This window comes from Physeter macrocephalus, chromosome 3 (assembly GCF_002837175.3).
Source record: "Physeter macrocephalus isolate SW-GA chromosome 3, ASM283717v5, whole genome shotgun sequence".
Classification (NCBI taxonomy): domain Eukaryota; kingdom Metazoa; phylum Chordata; class Mammalia; order Artiodactyla; family Physeteridae; genus Physeter; species Physeter macrocephalus.
Genome location: NC_041216.1, coordinates 5,710,151 through 5,734,109, shown reverse-complemented (window position 1 = coordinate 5,734,109; position 23,959 = coordinate 5,710,151). Strand labels below are relative to the sequence as shown.

The 23,959-nt window shown below is 43.3% G+C and overlaps 1 protein-coding gene across 11 annotated transcripts in view; it reads left to right on the top strand.

Annotated features, from left to right (window-relative positions):
- The first annotated feature begins 6,986 nt into the window (after window positions 1–6,986).
- The window catches only part of MEAF6 (MYST/Esa1 associated factor 6), a 30,261-nt gene continuing 13,288 nt past the window's right edge, over window positions 6,987–23,959 (top strand). For 6 of the 11 annotated variants that reach the window (XR_003678664.2, XM_055082909.1, XM_007101523.3 and 3 more), the window contains exons 1-4: window positions 6,987–7,110; window positions 8,314–8,429; window positions 12,183–12,270; window positions 12,448–12,493. Coding sequence is in view for 7 of the 11 variants with exons in the window: in XM_055082909.1 (XP_054938884.1) it covers window positions 7,021–7,110; window positions 8,314–8,429; window positions 12,183–12,270; window positions 12,448–12,493 (340 nt within the window). In the remaining 4 variants the exon portion in view is untranslated. Of the gene's footprint in view, window positions 7,111–8,313; window positions 8,430–12,182; window positions 12,271–12,447; window positions 12,494–14,367; window positions 14,451–16,576; window positions 16,621–23,959 lie in introns of all 11 variants that reach the window. The other 5 variants (XR_008616666.1, XR_008616667.1, XM_055082904.1 and 2 more) reach the window with 3 other exon arrangements.

The following is a 23,959-nucleotide window of genomic DNA, read 5'->3' as shown; positions in this document are numbered from 1 at the left end:
GGGAAACTTTATTTATTTTAATTTATATTTTTAAAATTTATTTTGGCTGCGTTGGGTCTTCGTTGCTGCACGTGGGTTTGCTCTAGTTGCGGTGAGTGGGGGCTACTCTTCCTTGCGGTGCGCGGGCTTCTCACTGTGGTGGCTTCTCGTTGCAGAGCACGGGCTCTAGGCTCACGGGCTTGGCACACGGGCTTCAGTAGTTGTGGCTTGTGGGCTCTAAAGTGCAGGCTCAGTAGTTGTGGCACACAGGCTTAGTTGCTCCGCGGCATGTGGGATCTTCCGGGGCCAGGGATCAAACCCGTGTCCCCTGCATTGGCAGGCAGACTCTTAACCACTGTGCCACCAGGGAAGTCCCGGAAACAATTTCAAAAGACAGTTGATTTGTTCATATTTACTCTAAAGTTAAAGAGACTTAATCCAATCAATCAATGGTTACATAAACTTACTATGCTAGCAATTGGTTTACAGCTGTGATTTAGAAATGGAGCAGTAATTTGGAGGTGCGCTGCACCTTTTGCAAGAGATGGTATTTGTGTTTAGTTTTTATTTGTATCTTATTGAAGTAGGGTTGATTTACAGTATGTTTCAGGTGTACAGCACAGTGATTCAGTTATATATACACACACAAATATATATATATATTTTTTTTTCAGATTTTGTTCCCTTTTAAGTTGTTACAAAATATTGAGTAGAGTTCCCTGTGCTATACAGTAGGTCCTTGTTGGTTATTTTATATATAGTAGTGTGTATATGTTAATCCCAACCTCCTAACTTATCCCTCCGCCCACCCTTTCTCCTTTAGTAACCATAAGTTTGTTTTCTATGTCTGTGGGTCTCTTTCTGTTCTGTAAAATAAGTTTATTTGCATTTTTTTAAGATTCCACATATAAGCGATATTACATGATATTTGTTTTTCTCTGTCTGGCTTACTTCACTTAGTATGATAATGTGTCCCGGTCCGGGAGGATCCCACATGCCGCGGAGCGGCTGGGCCCGTGAGCCGTGGCCGCTGAGCCTGCGCGTCCGGAGCCTGTGCTCCGCAACGGGAGCGGCCGCGTCAGTGAGAGGCCCGCGTACCACACACACACACACACAAAAAGCTACTGGTGATCTAACTTTTAAATACTTTTATTATATCCTGATGATAAGGGAAAGCAGAGTAATCAATTCAGATAACTGAAAAAAATTTTTTGTGTTATTGTATTGAAATGCCAATATACAATACAGCTTGTTTTTTAAAGGCTTAGAACATATATAAATATAAATATATTTATTTATGATTTGATATGGTGCACAGATGGTTATATTTTTTAGCATCCTTCCCTTTGTGGAAATTAGTAGTGGATGTGAGGAACAAAATGATGCCACGTTCATCAGAGCCTAAGTGTGACATGCACATAACACGCCAGTAATGGCTGCTTGTGAAAGAATGTTCTGATCCCAGAGTGTTCCTGGGTGTGTGAGTTTATATCAAGTGAAAGGGCTACTTGATTGATTTATTTATTTTAAATTTATTTATTTATTTTTGGTTGCGCTTGGTCTCCGTTGCTGCGTGTGGACTTTCTCTAGTTGCGGCGAGCGGGGGCTACTCTTCGTTGCAGTGCACAGGCTTCTCACTGCAGTGGTTTCTCTTGTTGCGGACCACGGGCTCTAGGTGTGTGGGCTTCAGCATTGTGGCTCATGGGCTCTAGAGCACAGGCTCAGTAGTTGTGGCGCACGGGCTTAGTTGCTCCATGGCATGTGGGATCTTCCCAGACCAGGTCTCGAACCTGCGTCCCCTGCATTGGTAGGCGGATTCTTTTTTTTTGGTAGGCGGATTCTTAACCACTGCGCCACCAGGGAAGTCCCGGGCTACTTGATTTAAATTAAAGTTTTGGAATTTAAAGCTTCATTAGGTCTCTTGGGTCAACTTTGCAGTATATTTATCGAGTGGGAAACTTTATTTATTTTAATTTATATTTTTAAAATTTATTTTGGCTGCGTTGGGTCTTCGTTGCTGCACGTGGGTTTGCTCTAGTTGCGGTGAGTGGGGGCTACTCTTCCTTGCGGTGCGCGGGCTTCTCACTGTGGTGGCTTCTCGTTGCAGAGCACGGGCTCTAGGCTCACGGGCTTGGCACACGGGCTTCAGTAGTTGTGGCTTGTGGGCTCTAAAGTGCAGGCTCAGTAGTTGTGGCACACAGGCTTAGTTGCTCCGCGGCATGTGGGATCTTCCGGGGCCAGGGATCAAACCCGTGTCCCCTGCATTGGCAGGCAGACTCTTAACCACTGTGCCACCAGGGAAGTCCCGGAAACAATTTCAAAAGACAGTTGATTTGTTCATATTTACTCTAAAGTTAAAGAGACTTAATCCAATCAATCAATGGTTACATAAACTTACTATGCTAGCAATTGGTTTACAGCTGTGATTTAGAAATGGAGCAGTAATTTGGAGGTGCGCTGCACCTTTTGCAAGAGATGGTATTTGTGTTTAGTTTTTATTTGTATCTTATTGAAGTAGGGTTGATTTACAGTATGTTTCAGGTGTACAGCACAGTGATTCAGTTATATATACACACACAAATATATATATATATTTTTTTTTCAGATTTTGTTCCCTTTTAAGTTGTTACAAAATATTGAGTAGAGTTCCCTGTGCTATACAGTAGGTCCTTGTTGGTTATTTTATATATAGTAGTGTGTATATGTTAATCCCAACCTCCTAACTTATCCCTCCGCCCACCCTTTCTCCTTTAGTAACCATAAGTTTGTTTTCTATGTCTGTGGGTCTCTTTCTGTTCTGTAAAATAAGTTTATTTGCATTTTTTTAAGATTCCACATATAAGCGATATTACATGATATTTGTTTTTCTCTGTCTGGCTTACTTCACTTAGTATGATAATCTCTAGGTCCATCCATGTTGCTGCAAATGGCATTATTTCATTCTTTTGTATGGCTGAGAAGAGATGGTATTTGAAGTATGCCTTAGAGAATAGGTAGATTTTTGAGCCAGTAGTAGAGGAGGACATTGTTTCACACTGAGCAGGCCAGGGGACCACAGGACTGGAGTGGAATATGTGGAAAGGATCCTATAAAATTGTTTACCTGAGGTTCCCTCAGCAAGGCAGTGGTAGAGCTAGGATGGAAATGGCCTCAGTCCTGGTTCAATGGTCTTTCATCTGAATTGTTCCCTCTCACCTCCCCAGTGGAGCTTCGTGGAGAGTTTCGAGGAGGGAAGAGACAGCTGGTTCATGAGACTTCCTGATTCACAGAATGTTCAAGGAAATCCTAGTGAGTGGGACTTTCACGGGTAGGGTGTGGCTTAGGCAAATCCTCACCTCACCTAGTCATAGTCAGAACTAGTTGGAAATCATCATGTTGATTCAGAAAAATAGACAAATATTTTATCATTGGGAGCCTAAGAATGCATGTACTGAGACCTCTAATAAAACTGGCCAATGTCTAGGAACACTTTCTATGTACAAGGCACAGTTCTGAGCATTTTACATGTTGCACAAATGCATACATTAACTCATTTCCTCCTCATAACCTTATGAGGCAGGCTTCTATTATCATTACGTTTTGCAGATGCCAAGACAGGCAAATATTTCTAGACAGAGACTAGCACTCAGAAATGCCTAAGGTGATAAATGAGGCTTTGGAAGCACTTGAAGTTCAATGGGGGAAAGAGGGTGATTGAGACTTCTGGTTTCTATTAATGACTAAGTTATTTTTATGAATCCTCCTGCTGAAAACAGCTAAAATTTCTGGATAAAATATAAATTAAAAAATTTCTGAAGGCATCCAAGAACTGACAAGTAAGTAGAGAGTTATCAGGCCAACAGTGAAGATAACAATAATCCAGAGAGAAATGGAGCATAGATGCCTGGAAACCACATTTGATATAAAGACAAACCATATTTGATTCTAGCAAATCAGACCTTACCCTGGATTGAATGGGACAAAAATCAAAACCCAGGGCCCACATACAATGAGTCTAATAGAACATATTTCCCACAAAAAGCTGGCATGCCAGAGAGCTATACCTTTCAGAATAAGAGTGGAACAGAAATTGAATCCTCCCAGGGATTTGCAGGCTGGAGCTCAGAAAACATCAAGCCTTGAACTTGGCTTAAGATGACCCTGTACTAAATACAAAGAAGAAAAGAAAAAAGAAGAAAAAAAAAGAAGAAGAAAACGACCCCGTACTATTAGTGCCTCCAGGTGTCTGATATAAATAAATGAAATTACCTTTTGGAGGAAGGGACGTTTTATCTCCCCTCCAGTTATTTCCACATATTTTTCTGCAAAGATACAATTATTTTTTTTAAAAGCATACAGGAAAAGGTTCTCACCAACAGAAATAACGGGTAACAGAAACTATCAAAGACTTCAGATACTTGAATTACGAGGTACTATAAAATGTTCGTGGTTGCTATTTTCAAAGAAATAAATGACAAACTTAAAAATACCCACAGGGAACAAGAAATGGCAACAAGTGAAATGGGAGTTATTTAAAAGATCAACTAGAACCTTTTTAGAAATGAAAAATACAATAACTAAATCCATCAATAAATCTCTTTAACAGAAGCTTCAGGGAGAATTAGAGAACTGGAAGATAGGTCAAAAGAAATTATTCACGCACATAAATTTAACAACTTAGAGGAAATGGATCAATTCCCCCAAAACCATAAAGCTACAAAAATTCACCTGATATGAAATAGATCATCTGAATAATCTTATAACTATTTTAAAAAATTGAATTTGTAATTAAAAGACTTCCCCCCAAATAATATCCAGGCCCAGATGGTGATGGTTTCATTGAAGAATGCTACCAATCATTACAAGAAGAATTAGCACCATTCTATACCATCTCCAGAAATTAGAAAAGCAGGGAACTCCTCTCAACTCATTTTATAAGGCCATTATTATTTTGATACCAAAACCAGACCGAACAGTACAAAACAAAACAAAACAAAAACAAAAAAACTACAGACCAATATCCCATGAACATAGCAACTAAAATCTTCAATAAAATATTAGCAAATTGAATCTAGCAATATGTAAAAAGAATTATACAACATGGCCAAGGGATTTATTCCAGATATGCAAAGCTGGTTCAACATTTGAAAATAAATCAATGTAATCTACTATATCAAGAAGCTAAGAGGGCTTCCCTGGTGGCGCAGTGGTTAAGAATCCGCCTGCCAATGCAGGGGACACGGGTTCGAGCCCTGGTCCGGGAAGATCCCACATGCCGCGTAGCAACTAAGCCCATGCGCCACAACTACTGAGCCTGCGCGTCTGGAGCCCGTGCTCCGCAACAAGAGAAGGCACTGAAATGAGAAGCCCGCGCAGCGCAACAAAGAGCACCAACAAAGACCCAACGCAGCCAAAAACAATAAATAAATAAAAATTAAAAAATAAAGAAGCTAAGGAATAAAAATCATATGACCATGTCAATTGATACAGAAAAAGCATTTGGCAAAATTCAACACCCATTCATGATAAAAACTCTCAGTAGCAGGAATAGAGGGGGACTTCCTCAACCTGATAAGACTGAATACCTTCCACTTAGGATAAGGAACAAGTCAAGGATATCTTCTCTGGCCATTCTTATTCAACATAGTACGGGAAGTCTAGCCAGCACAGTAAGGCAAGAAAAGGACACAATAAGCACACAGACTGGAAAGGAAAAAAAAATAAATCTCCCTATTTGCAGATTGTCTACATTAAAAATCCCAAGGAATCTACAAAAAAAACCTCCTGCAATTAATAAAGGAATTCAGCAAGACCCCAGTTTACAAGTTCAACACATAGAAGAAATCCAGAATGCGGCAGAGACAAAAGGATGGAAAAAACAGTGGGTAAAAAAAATAAAGCATTCTTATGTTTAATCTAAGTTACAGAAGGAGAGAGACGAGGCAGAGGCATATCTGAAGAAAGATAGCTGTGAATTTCCCAGACCTGTTGAAAGTACAAATCCACGATTGAAGAAACAAAGAATTTCAAAGCAAGGTGGGAGGGGGGAAAAAAAAAGAAGAATGCAAGAAAGAAGGAAAGCTAGCAAGCAAGCAAGAAAGATGAAAAAAAAAAATCCTATCTAGATTCCCAGTGAAATTGCAGAACCCTGAAAAATGGAGAGATCAGAGGCTGGAGAAGTAAGCAGGGGGCAGGTGAATACAAAGTTAATGGTACTAGACTTACTGATTTTACTTACATAGTCCTTATTACTTGCCAAGCCCCTTACATTAAGTGATTTACTTCTCACAGCAATTGTATTAGGTGGGCACTATTATTACCTCTATTTTATAGATGAGGAAGTTGAGACAAGTGAAATTTAGCTACCTGCCCAAGGTGACACAGCTTATCAATGGTAGAGGTAGGATTTTGAACAAGGTAGTTCTGGATCGTTTGTGTCCTTAACTACCACACATATTTGTCTCCCTAAAGGGCAATGGGAAGCCATGAAAAGGTTTTAACCAAGGGAGTGACACCACATTTGCTTTCCAAAAACAAGTCATCCTGGCACCACTGTGGATAATGGATTAAATGGAGCTAAGGGTGGGAACAGGAGGCTGTTGGAATAATGTATCAAAAAATAAGGAGAGCCTGGATGAATGAGGGAGGTGGCAGACAAAAGAAAATAGATGTGCGGGCTCTTCCGGAGTCGAGTCCACTTGGTTCGACTTGGTTTTGGATCGGATTAAGGGGGTGAAGGAGGGTGAGGATGGCACCCATGTTTCTGACTTGGGCAATTCGTCGGACAATGAAAGTCATTCACTGAGGAGACTTCGGAGAGGTTTGACTTTTGACACGGTGAATTTGTGGTGCAGAAACTCAGCCAGGATCAAGAGCAGAGCCCAACACTGAGGTCCTCCTGGCAGGGCGCGCGCGAGCCCGCGAGCGGGAGCTCGGCGCGGCACCGCGAGCCTCCGGAATCCGTGAGCGCAGGCGCAGTGTGGCGGCGGGCGCCCCCTGGCGGGCGGCGGCGCGCAAGGACCGCCCCCAGCCTGGCGCCGCCACCGCCCGCCTCGGCACAACATGGCGATGCACAACAAGGCGGCACCGCCGCAGATCCCGGACACCCGGCGGGAGCTGGCGGAGCTCGTGAAGAGGAAGCAGGAGCTGGCGGTGAGGGCTGGCACTGGGGGCGCCCGGGTGGGGGCCCCGTGCCTGCCTCCGCCTCCAGGACCCGGCCCCGGCGCGCCGCTCGTTACTCCGCCGGCGCAGCGCAGCGCGGCGGCTGGGAGTCCGGCGGCCTGAGGACTGCTGCGCATTACGCGACCCGCCGGCGCCTCGGCCTCCCGGCCGTGCGCATCCGGAGCAGGGAGCCGGGGCCGGGGGCGGGGCGCGGAGCCGGGTAGGGGGAGGGGGACTAGGCAGGTGGGGACGTGGAGGAAGGATGGCGCCAGGGGGTGGGGGCTTCCGTGCGGGAGCCCTGGAGAGGAGAGTGACCATGAGCTCTGCGGGGTGGGCGAGGGCGGGCGGGTCCACGATCTTTGAGGGGTGGGGACCGGGCTTGTCGGCAGGCTGTAGGAGATCGGTTCGGGCTTGCCAGTGGGCTTTGGGGGGTGGGGTAGGAGACAGGTGTGGGAGGGGGACCCACACATCCAGGCAGGCCTTTGGAAGATGGAGGGGCGCATGTCCTTTTGGGGACTAGGAGTAGATTAGTTGGATGCGGTTTTTGATGGGCAGGGTTGTGATGTATTTGGGAACATCTTAGAAGGTGACAGGCGAGGGGAAGCGGACTCAGTCCAGGGAATTAGGAATTGTGACACGCACCCGGGACCCTTGCACCCTGGTGGCTAAGGCCTCCCTCCCCTTGCGTTTTGGCTTGAGCACCGGGAGGCCCATCTCACCTGAAGCTGCCCTTCCAGGTTTCCATAGCAACGGCAGTCCAGTGCAGGCGGCCTTTCGGAGCCTACAGGGAGGGGAGCGAGTTGGCGCTGGAAGGCTGATCACCCTTCCCTCTCCCGGTAGCAGTATCTTTTATGCGTGGGAGTGGAGACTGCTCACGTTCTTCCTCCGCCCAGGTTCTTGACAGCTGGGTTTCCACGAAGCCCCTGAGTACATGCAAACCTTGGCATGGGTGTACATTTTAATGGGGACAGGCTCTTTCTATTCCATTTTATTCTTAAAGGGATCCAACAAGACGGGTCTAGACTGTCTTAGTCTGAAACAGCCTGCCCCTGCCCATGTCATCCTTCTTTCCACAAGGCTGGCTCTGTATAGTTGAACTTGAGTTTATAAGTCTGATATCAAGATTTCAGTTTGGTTAGGCTTAATGCTTGCATGTAGAAGGCATTAACCACTTCCTTGTTTTTCATCTCTCAGGAAACACTGGCAAACTTGGAGAGACAGATCTATGCTTTTGAAGGAAGCTACCTGGAAGACACTCAGATGTATGGCAACATTATTCGTGGCTGGGATCGGTATCTGACCAACCAAAAGTGAGTGTCAGAAGCCTGTAGTGTTTGTGTTGTGCCCTAGTAATATTTGTGTTTAGGGCTATGTATGTTGTTGGTAGTGACTTGGCAGGGAGACAGTAGTAAAGTGGGGTGGACAGAGGTCTGCACTTGAGCTTGGACTCCGGCTCAGCCACTGCCTCACTGAGTAACCCTGGACAAATCCTACATCTGTATAGTAGAGGAAATCTGGCCAGTGGCACAGGGTTGTGTGAGGCTTAAATGAAATACAGCATATAATACCTTACACACCAGCACTGCTATCAGTGTTTTCTACATTTTAATCAGTCACGAGTCCCACCCTCGCAAGATTTGCCATACCCGTGTGCCAGCTGTACCACGGTTTATTTAGTAATATTATTCTTGAAAACTTTCTAAATTTTTTGAAAATTTTCAAATCTAGAGAAAAATTGAAAGAATAGTTCGTGATCTCTTGATACCCTTCACTAGCATTCACCAGTTGTTAACTTGCTACCACATTTGCTTTCCTCTCTTTTTTCCCTTTCTATAATATGTATTAACACACACCCCTATATCTACACTTAAAATTTTTTTAAAATTTGAAATAATTATAGATACATAGGGAGTTGCAAAAACAGTACAGTTTTCCCCAATGGTTGGGTTTTATGTAACCATATAGTACAATAGCAAAACCAGGAAATTGACATTGGTATAATGTGTGTATGTAGTTCTGTCATTTTATCATGTGGGTAGATTCCTGTAACCACCACTGCAATCAAGATACAGAACTTTTCCATCATCACAAAGATCTCCCTCATGCTACCCCTTTGTAGTTATATCTCCCCTTTCTCCCATATATATATGTATATATATTTTTTGCTAAACCATTTAAAAGTTAAAAGCAGATATCATGACATTTGCCCCAAATTATGTCAGCAGATACCTCCTAAGAATAAGAACATCTTTCTTATGTAACCAACAATTACCATGCCTGGAAAATTAGCACTACATTAATAGTATTATGTAATGTACAGTCTTTATGCATATTTCCCTAAGTGTTCCTAAAATGCATTGCTACCTTGTTTTGAACCAGTGAGTGTTTGTGCATTGCATTTGGCTGTTGTGTCTCCTTAGTCTCTTAATTTAGGAGCTTCCCACCCTTTTTGGTGGTAAGGTTGTTTATGACATTGTCTTGTAGAGTGTCCCAATTCCAGGTTTTTCTTATAGTGACTTCATGAGAGATCCTTTAAATATTTTTGGCAAAAATGTTGCATTAGTGATTTGTGTACCTCTTGTTGTTTACCTCTGTTTTATCAGGAGGCACATAACGACAGATTACCCCATTATTAGTGCTGCTAAGTTTGATCATATGATTTCACCATTGTAAAAGTTATTTTTTTCTCTTTGTAATTAACAAGTAATTTCGGAGGTTATACCTTTTATTTATTTTTATTTTTTAAGATTTATTTATTATTTATTTATTTATTTTACTTATCTTTGGCTGTGTTGGGTCTTAGTTGTGGCACGCGGGATCTGTCATTGCGGTGCTCGGGCTCTTCATTGCGGCGCGTGGGCGTCTCTCTAGTTGCGGTGCTCCGGCTTCTCTCTAGTTGTGGTGTGCAGGTTTTTCTCTTTCTAGTTGTAGCGCGCGCGGGCTCCAGGGTGCACAAGGGCTCTCTAGTTGAGGTGTGCAAGCTCAGTAGTTTTAGCACGCGGGCTTAGTTGCCCCACGGCATGTGGTATCTTAGTTCCCTGACCAGGGATTGAGCCCCCGTCCCCTGCGTTGTAAGGTGGATTCTTTACTACTGGACCACTAGGGAAGTCCCTGGAGGTTATACTTTTTAGGCAGTGTGATTATACTGCTCACCCCAATTTTTGTCACTGGTTTTAGTCTCCATTGTTGATTATTTGAATTAGTTATTATAATGGAGGTTGCAAAACGATGATTCTAATTTTACTGTTCCTTTTACATTTATTACTGGCATTCTGAAAGAAGAGTCTTCCCTTTTTATCTTCTTTCCCTTTCATTCTCTCTTTCTCTGTCTTTAGAATCACTGTAGATGCATGGATTTAAAAAAAAAAAACAGCGTATTGGGATCTAGTACTGTCACTTTGTAAAGGTTTATTTTATTTTTTAGTATAAATTAATTTATTGAAATCTATACAGAGAAGTGCACAGATCATAAGTGTTTATTATTAGCTCACTGACTTTTCACAATGCTAACACACCCATCATTATCCTTTTTAATGCTTAGTTTGTCCCAAACGTGGCCAGAGGGAGCCTCCTCAGGCTGATTCCTTTATCCTTTTTTTTAAAAAATTTTTTAGTAAATTTATTTATTTAATTTATTTATTTTTGACTGCGTTGGGTCTTCATTGCTGCTCGCGGGCTTTTCTCTACTCGCTGCGAGCGGGGGCTACTCTTTGTTGTGGTGCACGGGCTTCTCATTGCAGAGGCGTCTCTCCTCGCAGAGCACGGGCTCTGGGTGCTTGGGCTTCGGTAGTTGTGGCGTGTGGGCTCAGTAGTTGTGGCTCGCGGGCTCTAGAGAGCAGGCTTAGTAGTTGTGGCGCACGGGCTTAGTTGCTCCGCGGCATGTGGGATCTTCCCGGACCAGGGATCAAACCTGTGTCCCCTGCATTGGCAGGCAGATTCTTAACAACTGCACCACCAAGGAGGTCCCATCCTTGTCCTTTTCTTGTCTCAGACCTGGTATCAATCATTTCACTAAGGAACTCTGGTTCTTTCTTTAAGTTATTTATTTATTTATTTATTTATTTATTTATTTATTTATTTATTTATTTATTTATTTATTTATTTATTTATTTATTTATTTATTTATTTATTTATTTATTTATTTATTTATTTATTTATTTATTTATTTATTTATTTATTTATTTATTTATTTATTTATTTATTTATTTATTTATTTATTTATTTATTTATTTATTTATTTATTTATTTATTTATTTATTTATTTATTTATTTATTTATTTATTTATTTATTTATTTATTTATTTATTTATTTATTTATTTATTTATTTATTTATTTATTTATTTATTTATTTATTTATTTATTTATTTATTTATTTATTTTTGTCTGTGTTGGGTCTTCGTTGCTGCATGCGGGCTTTGTCTAGTTGCGGTGAGCGGGGGCTACTCTTTGTTGCGGTGCGCGGGCTTCTCATTGCATGGCTTCTCTTGTTGCAGAGCACGGGCTCTAGGCACGCAGCCTTCAGTAGTTGTGGCACACGGGCTTCAGTAGTTGTGGCTCGTGGGCTCTAGAGCGCAGGCTCAGTAGTTGTGGCGCATGGGCTTAGTTGCTCCACGGCATGTGGGGTCTTCCCGGACCAGGGATCGAACCCATCTCCCCTGCATTGGCAGGCAGTTTCTTATCCACTGTGCCACCAGGGAAGCCCTTTAAGTTTTTTAAACTAAGATTATTTAACAGAGATACTTCATAGCACTCGTCTGTGCTAGGTGTTTTTAATAATGGGCATGAAAATAAATACATATTAAATGAAAATGATTGTGAACCTAAAGCTAAAGTAATCTCATGTGTCACAGTGGACCACATACCATCCATTGGAAAACATTGCTGTCTACATAGGCATTCAGCATGAAGGTCATTTTGGTCAATCCAAGTGGTGTGGAGGCATTTCTGTATGGAACTTGGTAATTAAAAAAAAAAAAGTTCTTTACATTTGTCCTGGTGCGTCCTCAGCTTGAGCCACAGACATAGCTTGGTGCTTATAATGAGTTTCTTGTGTGTGTTTTAGAAACTCCAATAGCAAAAACGATAGAAGGAACCGGAAGTTTAAGGAAGCAGAGCGGCTCTTCAGTAAATCCTCAGTTACTTCAGCAGCTGTAAGTGAGGCGGGGGGATCTTTCTGTGGCCCATTGTTAAGGAAGACCTCCGTTAAGTTTCTGTGAGTTTTCTCTTTCCTGTCCATCTGTGAGTTGGTTGTCTCTTTCCTTTCTGTCTGTGAGTGCTCTCCTGAGATCTGTGATAATTTTTATAGTAACTGGTGGTTTTTCTTTTAGGCAGTAAGTGCATTGGCAGGAGTTCAGGACCAGCTCATTGAAAAGAGTAAGTTTATCTTTTTACTTTTTCATCAGTTTATTTTTAAGCTACCATCGCCCCTATATTTAATTCCTATGCAATGGTGTATCTGAAGACTGCATCTCTTGTTCTTGCCTCTTCTTTCTAGAAGTTAGGAACCCTTTTGGGTATCCTTAATCATGTCTTTCTTTGGGGGAAGAAACTACCGTGTCCTTCCTGCCTTTTCAGTCACATGAAGGTTGACTTCACCTGTTCAAAGACACAGAGATATGTCTTCACTTCTGTTGAGTCTTAGGGAATTTTTTAAAGTTAAAAAAACCCTTTTATCATGGAAAATTTCAGACATATCTAATAAATCCTCATGCACCCAGTTTAATAATTCTTAGGAAATTCTGATCCTATGAACAGAATGTATCTGTGTGTTGTTAAATTTAAAATGGAGAGCAGGTAGTATTTACTTTGTAGATAAATTGTATCATTCTCTGTATGTAAGCCATACAGTCTAACTCCTTTCTAATTTCTAGTGATGGGACTTAGAACTGTAGGTTTATCTTTCTGTATCAGACTCTATGTAGCTGTATTGGATGCTCTCCCTGTGGGTCGGGTCACTCTGAAACACACCCTGCTTTTTGTATTGTGGCTGGGTATTTTCACATGGCATATCTTGTTATGGGATCAAGTTCTCTTGTTTGCATTACCAGGGCAGTGGTTTGAGGAGAAGGGATTTTGGTAGTATGGGAATTAGAACTACTCAGTGACTTCAATTATTATCTCCATGTGCAGATTTCTGAATTTTTAGCCCTATCCCTAACTCCTTTCCTGAGCTTTAGTCATGCATTTCTAGAAAATTCTAGAAAATGTCTTCTAGATATTTCCACTCAGATGGTCAGACTCAAACATTTTGTCTAAAACTGAGCTGTTCTCTTTCCTTGAAAATGTGTCTGCCTAGTTGTTTTGTTTCACAGTACTTCTGTTCTCTGTCCTTTAAAACTTTGTAGGCAGCTTTGACTCCTTTTTGCCAGCCTAATCAGTTGGACCAAGTCCTTCTGATTTTTTCTTTCATTATGACTGTCAGTTAAATCTTATTACTTCTCCATTAATACCACTTCTAGAATGTAGAGCCATTTCATCTGCTTTGTGGAGTAACAAGACTGTTTAAGAACATTCTGGACCTTACTCCTATGAGCTGCGATGGAATGATGTCTGACTCCTCAGTTTTCACAAGAGCCTATTATCCTGCCCCAGGCTTAGCGGATAGTTCAGCATATGGCTCTGTACCTAATTACCCACACAGAAGGGGTGTGCCTAGATACTGGTCAGGAAGACTCCTAAAGCCACTGCTTTCAGCAGCTTGACTTGAGACAAATACTGATGTATTGAAGATTTTCTGGAGCATGTGGAGGCCATCCATTCCCCTAAGATCTTCCCCCTGGATTGAGCCCCATTTCTGGAATATATCATATTGGTATTCCTTGGTCTTCCCTATAAAGTTGAACTTACTAACATTTTGGTCCTGTAAAATGTGTCACTCTGTTATTGTAAGAGGACGTTGCAAACGTTTATTATCATTACTAATTATGATCTCCTTTAGGAATAGTTGTTTTCCCTGAACGACTAGTTGGTTTTTACTGAAAACCTGGTAATTGACTGTTTCCCTCTTTGTATGGGTGCTAAAATGCTTAAAGCCAAATTTGGGGTTCCTCTCTAGAAAGCAAATAGGAATTTATAGCATGTGTTTGGGGAATGAATCTTAGTACTACATCCAGCTTACTTTCTTCTTCTGTTCCTCTTTGCTTTACTTATCTCATTTTAATTTTATTTTATTGGATTTCATTCTTTTAATTTATCTAGCTTGGCTTTCATTGGACTTCATGAAACTGTGGTTTGGTATTTTTTATCAGTTCTGGAAAATTCCCAGCTGTTACCTCTTCAGATACTGTGTTTGCTCCATGCTCTCTCTCTTCTGCTGGTACTCTGGTTAAATGTAAGTTAAACCTTCTCTCTCATTTCATCCTTTATGTCTTTTATTATCTTTTCTGTATCTTCTTTTTTGTCTCTGTGCTGCATTATGGGTAATTTTTTTTCTGACCTACCCATTCACTAATTCTCTTTTCAGTTGAGTCTGATTTACTGTTAAACCTTCCCTTGATTTTTAGATCTTTTATTATACTTAAAAAAAATTTTTTTGGCCATGCTGCGTGGCATGTGGGATCTTAGTTTCCCAACCGGGGATCAACAAGCACCTGCTGCATTAGAAGTGCGGAGTCTTAACCACTGGACCAACAGAGAAGTCCTATTACTACATTTTTAATTTCCAGAAATTCTACTTAACTACTTAAAAAATCTGCTATGTGATTTTATATATATATATATATATTATTTATTTATTTATTTTTGGCTGCGTTGGGTCCTCGTTGCTGTGCGTGGGCTTTCTCCAGCTGTGGTGAGCGGGGGCCATTCTTCGTTGTGGAGCGTGGGCTCTAGGCGCGAGGGCCCCAGCAGTTGTGGCACGTGGGCTCAGTAGTTGTGGCTCGTGGACTCCAGAGCACAGGCCCAGCAGCCGTGGCTCACGGGCCTAGCTGCTCCACGGCATGTGGAATCCTCCCAGACCAGGGATCAAACCCGTGTCCCCTGCATTGGCAGGTGGATTCCCAACCACTGCACCACCAGGGAAGCCCCTGCTATGTGATTTTTTAGTACCTTTCTTTGCGGTTGTTTTCAAACTTGCCTTTTATTTTAAAAAAAAATAAATTTATTTATTTGTTTATTTTTGGCTGCATTGGGTCTTTGTTGTTGGGTCTTAGTTGCTGCGTGCGGGCTTTCTCTAGTTGGGGCGAGTGGGGGCTACTCTTAGTTGTGGTGCGTGGGCTTCTCATTGCAGTGGCTTCTCTTGCTGCACAACTTGGGCCCTAGGTGTGCACCTTCAGTATCTGTGGCACACGGGCTCAATAGTTGTGGCTCGCGGGCTCTAGAGCACAGGCTCAGTAGTTGTGGCGCATGGGCTTAGTTGCCCCGCGGAATGTGGGATCTTCCCAGACCAGGGCTCACACCCATGTCCCCTGCATTGGCAGGCAGATTCTCAACCACCGTGCCATCAGTGAAGTCCCTACTTCTTTAAGTATAGTAAGCATAGGTTTTCTGTAGTCTGTATTTAATTTCAGTTTCTGAAGTCTTTTTTTTTTTTTTTTGCGGTACGCGGGCCTCTCACTGACGCGGCCGCTCCCGTTGCGGAGCGCAGGCTCCGGATGCGCAGGCTCAGCGGCCATGGCTCACGGGCCCAGCCGCTCCGTGGCATGTGGGATCCTCCCGGACGGGGGCACGAACCTGTGTCCCCTGCATTGGCAGGCGGACTCCCAACCACTGTGCCACCAGGGAAGCCTCCAGTTTCTGAAGTTTTTAAGAGCCTCTTTCTGTTTGTTGTTTCTGCTGTTGTATCACTCATGAAATCTAATTTCCCTGTGTGCTTGTTGGTTATCTTTGACTGTGTACTTCTGTTCACTATAGTTAAAAGTATTTGTAGAATTATTTGAAGGCTGGGATGAAGGTGCTGTCTTCCAGGGAAGACCTATGTTTGCTTCTGCTAGGACTGCTTGGACCAAGTTCAAGGCTTGAGGGTCCCCAAAAGATCCAAACTTTAATTCCAAGAGAGGAATGAGGAATGGTCTGCTTTGCCTTTTACTCTTTTTTCCTTTGTACAGAGTCTTTCCGTTGTCTCGGAATTTTTGTATAACAGATCTTGTGGAATGACTCCTGTGTTTTTGATCTTTGGTGGCAATGAAGAAAACATCCCTTTCTCTTAGAATTTGTACTTGTATATTCTCAGATCTCAAGAATTTTGGAGTTTTGCACTTTTGGCATTTATTTTTGAACTGTTCTGAAATTTTCCTCAAAAAATGCACTACTTTTGTTTCCTTTGGCTTCTTAGGTACCTACACTAGAATGAGAATGGATTAGCTTGGTCCCAAAGGGGAATTTTATGCTAATTAGTGAGGCATTGTATATTTTTCTAAAAAGAATAAAGTAAAAGAAAAACAAAGCAGGCAGATTTTATCCAGTTTCCTGTAAAGGATCAGCAGTCTCACCTGTTTGTTTTACTGGGCTTCTCTGAAGCTTTCATCAAAGCAAACCCCTCCAGCATCTACATCATTGCACAGGTAAGTGAACAGCTGCATGAGCATTGTTCTGGGTGTCTTCCTTTCTGCCTTTAAACGTTTCGTGCTGATCAGAAGTCACTGCTGCGACACTTCAGTAGCTAGTCCTTTAAGTAGAGCATCTCATTTGTAGATGTATTTAACGTTATTTGCTCTAAGAATGAGTTGCTCAGTTTTATGTCAGTGAGAGGCAAACTCGTGTGTCTTTTCATGGTGGCAGCAACAATCGATTGAACAACTTGCTGCTGTACCTTGATATGTTGTAACCCAGTCCTCTTGCTATCACTTCTCTTCTGCTTCCATGAGCTGAGGAAGGAAATGATTGTTACTTTGTGCTCTCACTTTGTACATTAACAGTGTTTAATCTAGTCTCCCCAGCTCCAGTCCCTCTTATAAACCCCTTCTAGCCTAATCTTAAAACACGTGTTTGCACAGAGAACTCAATACACGTTAGTTGTTTGGTGTTACTTCCCTGTTCTGAAATTCTGGATGCCTTCATCTTGTTATGTCCTGCTAGCAGCTGTTTTACTGCAAATAACCCTGACTGATTGCTTGGAATTTGACTTATGTGTTTGTAGATCTCAAAGATGTTGAGATTTGAACACTTACTGTGTTCCGGACGCTAAGCAAACACTTTACTTTACATTATCTCACTTAATCCCTAAAGCTACTTCTTGAGGATAGGGAACATGGCTGTAGCCCCAAGCATCTAGCCCAATGTCTCGTCCATAAGAGATACTCAACACGTGAGAGAAAGAATTCCTATTTTACAGACGGGGAAACAGGCACAGAAAGATTAAGCAACAAGGCAGTTTTCTTAACATCCCCCGGTGTTAGATCCCCTAGTCTGACAGTTATGACTCCGCTCAACCTGTCGTTCCATTTCACCTGTTATTTCCCAAGCTCTCTGTTTAAAAGGTGTTGTTTGACTTATTTGTCCCAAATACCTTGTGTTTTCTCACCTCTGCATTTTTTTGCATGTGCTATTTTTTTGTAGTTATTTTGGCTCTCATTTTTCAAGGTCCAGTTTAAATTCCACCCCCTCAGTGAAGCTTTTTCTGAATAACCTGCTCTTTCTTCTCTGACTCCCATAATACTTAGTATCCATATCAGCCCTTTGGGACATCGGTTACTGCCTGGACTCTATTCATAGGCCTTTGATTTGATTTACGCTGCTTTGTTTGTGTTTGCATGTGTACGTGTGTACACGTGTACCCACTGTATAGAATATGACCAATTCATCCATCCATTTACTTAGAACTCCCATAGCAACTGGCCCCAAATGAGTATAAATAGTTGGTTTTGCTCCTCAGTGTATTTGAGTAGAATTGCAACATAGACAAAATTTGCTGTATCTAACTTGCCTTCCTTACTTGTTTCCCACCTTATTAGTTAACCCTTCTCTCCCCTGTGCCCAGCCCCTCCTCAGTTAGTCCTGTGTCCCTTCTGCAATCCTGTCTGTGATCCAAAGCTTTTGTAACTACATGCCCTGTCAGCCTGCTCCTTCCCCAACCAGTGCCTCCACCATTTGCATTTTCAGAGATGACATTTTTTATCTGAATAAATAGGATTGAGTATGGCAGAGGAAGGCTGTCCTGACCATACTTCTCCATCTTAGACTCATCTTCTTATATTTCGTTAGATTTTATTTTTAAACTTTTTAACCCTTTTGTGAGGGTTGTATGTATTAATATATTTGAAGTGTGTACAGCAGTGCCTGGCTTATGGTAAGGACTGTCTGTCTCAGCTGTTGTTAGCATCTTGCAGTCTTATTTATTTATTTTTATAAATTTATTTATTTTATTTATTTTTATTTTTGGCTGCGTTGGGTCTTTGTTGCTGTGCGTGGGCTTTCTCTAGTTGCGGCGAGCGGGGGCTACTGTTCATTGTGGTGCGTGGGCTTCTCTTTGCGGTGGCTTCTCTTGTTGAGGAGCATGGGCTCTAGGCGCATGGGCTTCAGTAGTTGTGGCACACGGGCTCAGTAGTTGTGGTGCACGGACTTAGTTGCTCTGCAGCATGTGGGATCCTCCCGGACCAGGGCTCGAACCCGTGTCCCCTGCATTGGTAGGCGGATTCTTAACCACTGCACCACCAGGGAAGCCCTATTTCTTTCTTTATTTATTTGGCTGCGTCGGGTCTTAGTTGCCACACGTGAGATCTTTATTGCGGCATGCAGAATCTTTTTTGTTGCAGCGCACAGACTCTTCATTGTGGCGCGCAGGCTTCTCTCTAGTTGTGGAGCGTGGGGGCTACTCTTCGTCGCAGTGCGCAGTCTTCTCGGTGTGGTGGCTTCTCTTGTTGCGGAGCATGGGCTCTAGGCATGCGGGCTTCAGTAGTTGTGGCGTGCGGGCTCAGTAGTTGTGGCTCACGGGCTCTAGAGCGCAGGCTCAGTAGTTGTGGTGCACGGGCTTAGTTGCTTCGCGGCATGTGGGATCTTCCCGGACCAGGGCTCGAACCCGGGTCCCCTGCATTGACAGGCGAATTCTTAACCACTGTGCCACATGAAGTCCCGCATTCTTTTTAAAAGCCAGAAAATACCCCCTAGTCTGGTTGTTCCTCCTCTGTTGATGAATATTCCCATCATCTCCCGTTTCCCCCACTATGAACAGTGTCACAGTAAACATCCTTGTACCCATATGCTTTTTTGTAGTGGAGTTTTTATTTCTGTATGACAGTGTCCCAGAAGTGGCACTACTGTGTCAAAGAATGATTTTCATAAATATAGCCCAGTTACTTTCTGTAGTATGAAGGGAAATGTATATTTGGTCTTTGTCCCCTTTCCTGGCACACAGCTCCTAAAACTCTTGGACTCTCCAGAATATTAAGGATGACTAGCATGGGACTTCCCTGGTGGCGCAGTGGTTAAGAATCTGCCTGCCAATGCAGAGGACACGGGTTCGAGCTCTGGTCCAGGAAGATCCCACATGCCGCGGAGCACCTAAGCCCGTGCGCCACAGCTACTGAGCCCACGCTCTAGAGCCTGCGAGCCACAACTACTGAGCCCACGTGCCACAACTACTGAAGCCCACTTGCCTAGAGCTCGTGCTCCGCAACAAGAGAAGCCACCGCAATGAGAAGCCCGTGTACCGCAATGAAGAGTAGACCCCACTCACCGCAACTAGAGAAAGCCCACGCACAGCAATGAAGACCCAACGCAGCCAAAAATAAATACGTAAATAAATTAAAAAAAAAAAAGAATGACTAGCATGGAAAAGAGTAGTCTTTTGTATGCTAATGAGATGATTGGTGGCCGTGTTCACCACCCCTCCCTCGCCCACAGATAGCATCAGATGGGGGCTGGTCACCCAAAAGACCAGTCCTTGACTAGAAGTTTGGAACTTTCAGCCTTAACCCTGAAACCTCCAGGGAGGGGAAGGGGGCTGGAGATTGAGCTCATCACCAATGGCTAGTGACTTAATTAGTAATGCCTGCATAATGAAACCTCCATAAAAACCCCTAAATGATGGAGTTTCTGTTGGTGAACATGGTGCAGTGCTGGGAAGGTTCCTAGCCCAGAGAAGGCAAGGAAGCTCCACGCCACTCCCCATACCTTGCCCTGTGTGCCTCTTCCATTTGCCTGTTTCTGAGTTGTATCCTTTGTGATAAAGCATGTTCCTGATTCTAGCAAATTATTGACCCTGAGGAGGGGGTTGTGGTATCCCTGATTTATGGCTGGTCTGTTGGATGTCTGGGAGGCCCAGGACTGGTGACTGGTGTCTGAAGTAGGGGGCACTCTTGTGGGACTGAGCCCTTAAATTGTGGGTTCTGCCCTGACTCCAGTAATTAGTGTCAGAATTAAATTCAAGTGTTGGTGTCTGGGGAATCAGGGAATTGGTTGTTGGTGTTGGAAAACACCTTGGACTTTCCAAAAAGAGTCTTGCCATTCCCATTCTTAAAAGCATACCTTGGGAGGGCCTGGTACAGATACATTGGGGTAAAATAAGGGGGAAAAAGATTACATTTAAACTCTTTCATTAGAGTGAATTTTGAATCTATGCAAATACAGACAAAACAATGAGTCCCTGTGTACCCATCACACTGCCCCAAACCATCACACTGTGGCCAGTCCTGTCCTATCCACATCCTATCTACCCTCACCTCCACCCCCTGTATTATGTTGAAAAATCTCAGAAATCTACCCCCGTTTCTTGTATACATATTCTAGTATGTTGGGTTCTTTTAAAATTTTTTAAAAATTTATTTTTGGCTGCGTTGGGTCTTTGTTGCTGCATGCGGGCTTTCTCTAGTCGCGGCGAGCAGGGGCTACTCTTCGTTGCAGTGCGCGGGCTTCTCTTGTTGCAGAGCACAGGCTCTAGGCGCGCGGGCCTCAGTAGTTGTGGCACATGGGCTCAGTAGTTGCGGCTCACGGGCTCTAGTGCACAGACTGAGTAGTTGTGGCGCATGGGCTCAGTTGCTCCACAGCATGTGGGATCTTCCCAGACCAGGGATCGAACCCGTGTACCCTGTATTGGCAGGCGGATTCTCAACCACTGTGCCACAAGGGAAGTCCCTTTTAGTATGTATTGCCAAATGATAGTTTTTAAATTGTGGCAAGAACACTAAACATAAGATCTACAGTTTTTTGTTTTTTTTTTTACTTTTTAATTTATTTTTGGCTGCATTGAGTCTTCGTTGCTGTGTGCAGGCTTTCTCTAGTTGTGGCGAGCGGGGGCGACTCTTCATTGTGGTGCGTGGGCTTCTCATTGCGGTGGCTTCTCTTGTTGCGGAACATGGGCTCTAGGCACGCAGGCTTCAGTAGTTGCAGCGTGTGGGCTCAGTAGTTGTCGTTTGCAGGCTCTAGAATGCAGGCTCAGTAGTTGTGGTGCATGGGCTTGGTTGCTCCACGGCATGTGGGATCTTCCCAGACCAGGGCTCGAACCCGTGTCCTTTGCATTGGCAGGTGGATTCTTAACCACTGCACCACCAGGGAAGTCCAGACATACAGATTTTTTTTAAACCAGGGTTCGAACCCGTGTCCTTTGCATTGGCAGGTGGATTCTTAACCACTGCACCACCAGGGAAGTCCAGACATACAGATTTTTTTTAATTTTATTTTTGCAGTATGCGAGCCTCTCACCATCGTGGCCTCTCCCGTTGCGGAGCACAGGCTCCGGACGCGCAGGCCCAGGGGCCACGGCCCACGGGCCCAGCCGCTCCGCGGCATGCAGGACCCTCCCGGACCGGGGCACGATCCCGCGTCCCCTGCATCGGCAGGCGGACTCTCAACCACTGCGCCACCAGGGAAGCCCCCTACAGATTTTTAAGTGCACAATACGATAGTCTTATTAACTGTACAGAGTTGCACTGCAGATCTCTAGGACTTAATTGTCTTGCATGACTGAAACTTTATACTTGTAAAACAGCAACTCCCCCCTCCCCCCAGCCACTGGCAACCACCATTCTACTTTTGTTTTTTGTGGGGGGGCAGTGCGTTACGCGGGCCTCTCACTGTTGTGGCCTCTCCTGTTGCGGAGCACGGGCTCCGGACGCTCAGGCTCAGTGGCCATGCATGGCTCACGGGCCTAGCCGCTCCGCGGCATGTGGGATCTTCCCGGACTGGGGCACAAACCTGTGTCCCCTGCATCGGCAGGTGGACTCACAACCGCTGCGCCACCAGGGAAGCCCCACCATTCTACTTTCTGCTTCTGTGAGTTTGACTCTTTTAGATACCTCATAGAAGTGGAATCATGCAGTGTTTGTTTTTCTGTGACTGGCTTATTTCACTTAGCATAATGTCCTCCAGGTTCATCCATGTTGTGGCATATGACAGGATTTCCTTCTTTTTAAGGCTGAATAATATATTCCATTGTTATGTATATACTACATTTTCTTTTTTAAAAATAAATTTATTTATTTATTTTATTTTTGGCTGCATTGGGTCCTTGTTGCACATGGGCTTTCTTTTAGTTGCGGTGAGCGGGGGCCACTCTTTGTTGCGGTGCGTTGGCTTCTCATTGCAGTGGCTTCTCTGGTTGCGAGCACGGACTCTAGGCGCGTGGGCTTCAGTAGTTGCGGCACTCGGGCTCAGTAGTTGTGGCCTGCAGTCTCAGTAGCTGTGGCACACAGGCTTAGTTGCTCCGCGGCATGTGGGATCTTCCCAGATCAGAACTCGAACCCGTGTCCCTGCATTGGTAGGCAGATTCTTAACCACTGCGCCACCAGGGAAGCCCTACCATAGTTTCTTTATCCGTTCATCTATTGACGGACATTTAAGTTGTTTCCACATTTGGGCTATTGAATGATGCTGCAGTGAACATGGGAGCGCAGATATCTCTTCAAGATCCTGATTTCAGTTCTTTTGGATAAATACCCATAAGTGGGGTTACTGGATCATATGGTAGTTATATAAATGATAGGCCCTTTACACTATAATCACACTTAAAAACTCCCAAACAGAACATGTATTAGTACTGCATTTCTTTTTAATGCTGAATAATACAGGCATACTTTGTTTTATTACACTTTGCAGATACTGCATGTTTTACAAATTGAATGTTTGTGGCAACCCTGTGCTGTCAGATGATGGTTAGCATTTTTTTAGCAATAATCTATTTTAAAATTAAGTTATGTACATTTTTTTAGACGTAATGCCGTTGCACACTTAATAGACTGCAGTTTAGTGGAAACATGACTTGTATATGCGCTGGGAAACCAAAAAATCCGTGTGGCTCGCTTTATTGTGATACTCACTTCATTGTGGTGGTCTAGAACCAAATCCACAATGTCTCCGAGCTGTGCCTATATTCCATTGGATGGATATACCACATTTTATTTCTGCATTCATCAGTTGATGGACATTTTGCTGCTGTGAATAATACTTCTGTGAACATTTATGACCAGTTTTGTGTGAACATGTTATCATTTCTCTTGGATATATACTCAGGAGTGGAATTGCTGGTGATTTGTTAACTCAGTGTTTAACCGTTTGAGGAGCTGCCAGACTGTCTTCCAAGTTGGCTGTACAATTTATATTCCCATCAGCAGTGTTTGAAGGTTCCAGTCTCTCCACATCTTCACCAACACTTGTTACTGTTTGTCTTTCCATTAGAGTTACCCTAGTGGGTAGGCAGTGCTATCTCATTGTAGTTTTGATTTGCATTTCCCTAATGACTAATGATGTTGTGCATCTTTTCCTGTGCTTATTGGCCATTTGTATATCTTCTTTTGGGAAGTGTCTATTCAAATCCATTGCTGATGTTTTTAATTTTTTTTTTTTTTTGTCTTTTTTTTTTTTTTTTTAAGATGTTGGGGGTAGGAGTTTATTAATTTATTTATTTTTGCTGTGTTGGGTCTTCGTTTCTGTGCGAGGGCTTTCTCTAGTTGTGGCAAGTGGGGGCCACTC